Below are 7,211 nucleotides of genomic sequence, written 5' to 3' on the forward strand. Positions count from 1 at the left end.
CCCCCCCCCCCCCCAGCTGCTTTGTTACTTCTTTTGCAGATTATTAAGTATTAACATCAAACTTCTCTTTGGGGAATCCTATAGACTGCTAAGGATTATAAATGAACTCCTTGGGTTCATTAGCACTGCAGTGAATTCTATTATCCAGATTCTACTTGAAACTATCCAAATTTTCATCACTGTGTATCTCCAGATGTACTGTTTGAAGTTCAGATGTTTTTATGTTCCTTTTGACCCCGTGTTCCTCAGGCCTTCCAAATTTGGGACTTCTGTTTGTCTGTTGTCTGGTCATATATTTTTTGTCAGTCCTATTGTTGATGGCTCTAAAGAGAGCAGAGAAAATCGTAGGAGATTAATTTGCAGACTTGGTGAAGGTGATAGGAATAGAATAGAATTTGGGAACAAAGGAAAGAGCAATTGAGATTTTTTGTAGCTGTCCTCATTTTACTTATTTTATACTTCTGTTTATCATTGTTTTGTTTTCATTTTTTATTTCAGAAACCCCATTTCATTTCACTTTGCCTAAAGAAGGTGATATTATCCCACCATTGACTGGCGCAACCCCACCTCTTATAGGGCACCTAAAATTGGAGCCCAAGAGACATAGTACTCCTATTGGTGAGTGAATAAAAAAAAAAAAAATAGTGATTTTTTTTTTTTTTTAAGGCAGGCTTTTGGAGTTATCATTCTTTGTGCAAGTGATATTTTTAGATCTGTGGAGTTGGGCCTGACTGATGAAGTTAATTTTTTGTTGTTGTTTTAGAAGAATAGGGCTTGGTGTTTGATTGTATGATTTTGCTCCCAAGATATAAGAGGTGATGAAAAGAATGAAAGAAAGGGTGGAGGGATGGAAGAGGGAGAATTACATATAAGAATTTTATCACATTATTTGCAGAGCAGTAGAATCTGAGCGATAAGTAGTTATACAGAATTGTTTTATAAGGAAGAGATGAAAAGTAAGGTAGAAGTACTATTTATTCAGAAACCTGGCTAATCGTCAGTCTGCTGCTTGACAGGGCAAGACTTAGATCCTCCTTCCCTGAAGCAGCCAGTAGACTTCTACATTAACCTATTTGTTTTCTCTAGTCAGTGCTGGGAGGTAACAATCATGCCGTCTGGAGTCTCCTGCTACCTATGCCTGATGCTGGCAGATGTGGGTTGGCTGAGGGCTCATGCAGCATCCTTTGTCCAGATGCAGAAGTGGAACTGAATCCTGTTGCTCCTCTTAAGACCAGGTGTTAATACTAGTTCGTAGTTGTTGATACTTGTGACAGGATCTATCCTAGGAACCCCTTCAATCCTGCAGAGTTTTGGAGCCAAACAGGCAAATTGATGATCCTTGAATTGCTGTTTTTCTTGTTTGTATTTTAGTGTTCTTTCTTTCTTCCTCCCTGCCTCCCTTCTTTCAGGTATTAGCAACTATCCAGAAAGCACTGTAGCAAACAGTGATGTCATGTCTGAAAGTATGGTTGAGACCAATGATCCCATACTTGGGAGTGAAAAAGGTGCTGCTCCAGAAGTGGATGAGAAACTGTGTCTGAGAATGAAACTGGTCAGTCCGGAGACAGAGGCGAGCGAAGAGTCTTTGCAGTTTAGCCTGGAAAGTAAGTTTCATTTTATGTTAATCTTGGGTAATTAGTAGTTCTAAATCATCTGGGAAGTATTGATTATCTTCTGTTTATAATGATTGGTACTTTTATAATTTAACTAGATTTGTGAAGTCCTATTCTCAATTTTTTTGGTTTCTGTTTTGATACTGGGGATTGAACTACTCAGGGGCACTTTACCACTGAGCTGTATTTCCAGTCCTTTTTATTTTTTATTTTGAGACAGGGCCTCACTAAATTGCTGAGGCTGGCCTTGAACTTGTGATCCTTCTGCCTCAGCCTCCTGAGTCGCTGGGATTACAGGCGTGTGTCACCATGCCAGGTTATTCTTATAGATTTAATTCTTTGCTTTTGGCTAGTTCCTGTCATGTAACTGAAGATATGCCATTTTATAGTCTCTGTTGTTTCCTTGTATTTCTGTATTAAACTTGTGTTTTCATTAAATAATTGTTTTTCACATTCAGAAATAGTTCATAAGAAGGTAGAAAATTTGAATTGTGGATTTTACATTGTAGATTTGTGTTGACTCTTTCTCATATGAATTGTAAATTGTTTGGTATGGCTGGGAAACAGGAGAGTACCAGGAAGTGAATGCAGAATAGGACCAGGTTCTGAAAGCCGTTTTACATCATGCTGAGAAGCTTAAGAATTTAGACAGGAAAGTTGTAGGATCATGTTTGCTTTTTTCGAAGGATTAGTTATGTGTTTTAAAATTTTGTACAAGATGATTCTGTTGTTTGCCTAGCCCATTTCCTATTCTTCTGCCTTGCAAAATCCTACCCATTCTTTAACCAGGAAGTGGGGTTATTGGTAGATGGGATATAGATGAGGGAATTACTTTGAGAGGTGAACAGAATAGAACCATGGGGCTAGTTAAAGTGAAAGTAAATAGGGGCAGAAAAAAATTACTTTATACATATATTGTATCATCTCATTTTCATAATAGTGGGCCAGGGTAGGCAACCATCTTCCCATTTTATTGGTGGGAAACAGAATGGTTTTTAAGTTATGTGCCTAATGTCATAATTGATAAAAGGTCGACTGGACTTTGAGTCAGATCTAATTCTAATGCCGTTTAAGGGGGCTAGAAGGGGAAGGAGTCTCATAGAAGAGATTGTAAAGGACCGTTCAGAGAGGAGAAAAAAATGGGTGAGTAGCATGAAGTGATGGAAACCTACAGGGAAGAGAGTTACAAGAAGATAATGTCAGATACAGGAACTGACGTCTAGAAAGATGTGCCTGAAAATGTAGTTGGATTTGGCAATTAGGATTCATTTGCTAACTTAGACAAGAGCCATTTCAGTGCAGTGGTTAGCTATAATGAAGATAATTGGGGAAGAATGGGGATGAAGAGAAAAATGAGCAACAAATGAACTCCATACTTTTAAGAAGTTTATATGAGAGGGCTGGGGTTGGAGCTCATTGGTAGAGTGCCTGCCTCACATGTGTGAGGCACTGGGTTTGGTCCTCAGCACCACATAAAAATAAATAAAGATATTGTGTCCAACTATAACTGAAAGTATATATATAAGTTTATATGAGAAAGGAAAAGAAAATGTGGTAAGTTATAGGGAAATGGAGGGTTGAGGGATAATTTATTATTTTTACTTGGGAGAGACCTGAACAAATTTATACTGAAGGAAGGATCCAGAATGGAGAATATAGGTTAAAGATGAGGGAACAGGTAATACAGTTGATGAATCAAGGTCCTGAAGGAGTTGGGAGGGAAAACTTTCAAAGAATGCATAGAGTAGGTAGGCTTTTTTATTTGGCTGTACTGGGTTTTGAACGCAGGGCCTTGTGCACTGAACTATATACCTAGCTCTTTTTGTTTTATTTTGAGACAAAGTCTAACTAAATTGCCCAGGCTGGCTCAAACCTGCAATCCTCCTGCTTTCTTAGCCAATAGGATTTCAGGTGTATGCCAGTGCACCCTACTAAATAAGAGGGACTTCTGTTCTCTCTTACCAAAGGGAATACTTTTAGCTAATAAATTTTGAGCTTTTGTCAGACACTTTACATGTATAGCTATTAAATCTCATAACCTGTGGAGTATGTCCTGTTATTATCCTCATTTCATAGATGAGGAAACTGAGGCACAAGAAGGTTGAGCACCTTCTCTAGTCACACAGAAGAACCTGGATTCATATCCAAGTGGTCTAGTTCTAAAACTCTAATGTTATTCTGCCATTCAGTGCTTACTGACTTGAATAATTAATGGGAAAGTAGTACATGATTTCATCTTTTTTTTTTATCATTTTTTCTAGAAAAATAAGAGCTCATCAAGAAAGAGTATGTGGTGCTGGGTGAGGTGGTGCACACCTGTAATTCCAGAGGCTTGGGAGGCTGAGGCAGGAGGAGTGCAAATTCAAATCCAGCCTCAGCAACTTAAGAAGCCCCAAGCAACTCAATGAGACCCTGTCTGTAAATAAAATATAAGAAAGGGCTGGCTGTGTGGTTCAGTGGTTAAGTGTCCTTGGGTTCAATTCATGGTGCCAAAGTGCAGTGGAGGGTGGGGGAAGAAATGTGGTAGCTTTGAATCTTACTTTACATCTGAAAGAGAGAAAAAAATGTGGTAGCCTTGAATCTTACTGTAGATCTGAAATAACAATTGGGAAGAAAAAATATTAAGGATGATCACATCTGTAAACAATACCACCTTTCCCAGTATTGAGGGCACAGTAGTATGCACTGTAGTCACAAACCTACAAGGATGGTCCTGGTTTATCTCTACTATATGAGGAGACTACGAACAACAAAGTAGTTTACCCTCAGATTGGACTAAGTGCAGGAGCTTGGACATGGAGCTAGGTTTCTGTTTCAGAGCCAGGGCTTTAACCGCTGAAATTCACTTGCCTTCTTGATGGACTAGATTTCATTGAGTCACAAATATTTTAGAAATATTAAAAAATATTTAAGGGTAATTTTTTTCTAAGAACAGAATAAATTCTAAGTGAAAATTCCTTGACATTAGTGACATTCATATGAAAATGAGTCTTTTTAGTATCATCCTTAAATCTTTGGTGTAGGTTCTTTCTTGGAAACGTATCTTATTTTTCAAATGTCTTATTTAAAGTCCTTTGGGAAGAACTTGGGTACCTTCTGTTTATGGGTATTCCTAAAGTGGTACTATATTTGCACATCAACCCAAAATATTTTCCTTTATGTCTTTTTTTTTTGGTACCTGGGATTGAACCCAGGGGTGCTTAACCACTGAGCCACATCTAGCTGTTTTTTGTATTTTATTTTGGGGCAAGGTCTCACTGAGTTGCTTAGGGCCTCATTAAATTGCTGAGGCTAGCTTTGAACTCCCAATTCTCCTGCCTCAGCCTCCCAAGCCACTGGGATAACAGGCATGCACTACCACACCCTGCTCTCTTTCTTTCTTTCTTTTTTTTTTTTTAGTTGTATATAGACTCAGTGCCTTTATTTGTTTTTATGCGGTGCTAGGATCCAACCCAGTGCCTCACACTTGCAAGACAAGTGCTCTACCAATGAGCTAAAACTCCAGCCCTTTTTATCTTTTTTATTAAGATATATTTTAATTTTCTTTTTTAAATTCTTAAATTGCTTCAAATTATTTTTATGACTTAAATATATATATATATATATATATATACACATATATATACATATATATATATATACACACACACACACACACACATACACACACACACACACACACACATATATATATTTTTGTACCAGGGATTGAACCTCGGGGTCACTTAATTACCTAACCATATCCCCAGTGCTTTTTTTAATGTTTTATTGTGAGACAGTGTCTTAGTAAGTCCTTAGTGCGACACTAAGTTTCTGAGATTGGTCTTGAATTTGCAATCCTCCTGCCTTAGCCTCCCAAGTCGCTGGATTATAGGTGTAAACCACCATTCCTGGCTAATTTTAAAATTTTTTATGTGGGGAGAGATGAATTGGGATTCAGGAGAAGCTTAAATTTTATTATTTTTTTAAATTTTCATTTTAAACGTTACTGTTATATTTCTGTTCAGACTGACTCGTTTTCTGTGGGAAATTAGAATTAATTGGTAGAAATGAGAAAAACTTACCATTAAATTATAAGAAATTTGTTTATGTTCATGTATTAGTCTTATTTCTATTTCTTTTTGTTATTTGTTGCAGATACTAGTAGAGCAGGATAAAGGTTTTTAGTTGTGATACTGAATTCTGTTTCTCTTTCCTCTCTTTTATTTTTATTCAGAGCCTGCAACTGGTGAAAGAAAAAATGAATCTGCTGTTGCTGAGGCTGTTGCCAGGTAACCAGAACTGGTTGCTATTTAGAGGAGTTCAATATAAAGCTTCTGGTAATGAAGGGAAGATGATTTATCAACAGATATACAAACTTAGCATGAAACTCCAGCATAGATTGAGGAATGTTTTGACTTGATCAGAGGCTTTCTTATTAATACTTTTTAAGTCCAAGACTTTGCTATTTAAGGCTTATCGTCCTAAAACTCAGCGTTTAGAGGACTTTGCTCTTATTCATGAGAGTGCGCCCCTCTTCCCCATTGTTCTTGCTTTTGGTGAGAAAATAGAGGACTGAGCAAGAATGAACTGTGGACATTGTTCCTTCTGCTCTTTTGTACTCATCCACAGGCCTTAGGCCTTTCTCTCTTCTTTCTGCCAAATTAACTACTATGTTGAGCTGTTATTTTTGCTTTGTCACGAATGCCGTAATGCTTTGAGGAAAGTGTTATCCCCTACTATGGTTTTCATGGTGAAGCTTTGCCATCTTGTGGCTGTGAGAGAATTGTTTCATTTATTTTTGACCAGAGTCATCCAGCATGAAAACATTAACAGTAGTTGGTTAAATAAGGGTCAGGTTTCTTCAATCAGAGGCTAGACAGGTACTTTAAGTAAGTAAAATAGACTAGGTACAAGACTGTTGGAGTGTTGAGAATGGCAAACTGAATAGGTGCCCCATTTAAAACAGTATGTCCCTGTTCAGTTATAGCCAGTGGTTGTTATTTGTGAATGCAGATTTACTATTGTCACATGTTTAAATTTTTTAAAGAAAAATCTGTGTGTGTGTGTGTGTGTGTGTGTGTGTGAGAGAGAGAGAGAGAGAGAGAGAGAGAGAGAAAGAGAATGAAAAGTAATCCTGAGGTTTCAAAGTTAGGCAGCAAACTGAACCATGGCTTTGAGGGTAACAGAGGGGGTAGATAGATAGATAGATAGATAGATAAAATAGATTGGGATTGAATCCAGGGCACCCTACCACTAAACTATATCTCCTAGCTCTTTTTAAGTTTGTTTGTTTTGTTTTTTTTTTAACTTTGAGACAGGGGTGTTGCTGAGTTGTCTAGGCTGGCCTCAGACTTGCTATTCTCCTGCCTCAGCCTCTAGAGGTGCTAGGATTACAGGCATTTACCACCATGTTTGACAGATATCTGGATTTTTAAAAATAAAATTTAATACTTGTCAGTATACTAAATTCAACCTTCATTTATGTTGACCCATCTCCAAATTCTTTGATCTATTCTTAGCCATGTCTTAGTTGCTCTCTGGACTTTTATATATTTAATCTGAATGAGCACCTTATGTTTCTTATTTGGTAGAAAATTCTACGCCCCCCCCCCCCCC

The 7,211-nt window shown here is 37.6% G+C and overlaps 1 protein-coding gene across 7 annotated transcripts in view; it reads left to right on the forward strand.

Annotated features, from left to right (window-relative positions):
• The window catches only part of Tp53bp1 (tumor protein p53 binding protein 1), a 95,980-nt gene that overhangs the window by 54,255 nt on the left and 34,514 nt on the right, over nt 1–7,211 (forward strand). For 4 of the 7 annotated variants that reach the window (XM_048793260.1, XM_048793259.1, XM_015480741.2 and 1 more), the window contains exons 14-16: nt 499–618; nt 1,410–1,604; nt 5,830–5,884. In XM_048793260.1, the coding sequence (XP_048649217.1) occupies nt 499–618; nt 1,410–1,604; nt 5,830–5,884 (370 nt within the window). Of the gene's footprint in view, nt 1–498; nt 619–1,099; nt 1,236–1,409; nt 1,605–5,829; nt 5,885–7,211 lie in introns of those variants that run through there. The other 3 variants (XM_048793262.1, XM_048793263.1, XM_048793264.1) reach the window with 2 other exon arrangements.

The sequence above is a fragment of the Marmota marmota genome, unplaced genomic scaffold (assembly GCF_001458135.2).
Source record: "Marmota marmota marmota unplaced genomic scaffold, marMar, whole genome shotgun sequence".
Classification (NCBI taxonomy): Eukaryota; Metazoa; Chordata; class Mammalia; order Rodentia; family Sciuridae; genus Marmota; species Marmota marmota.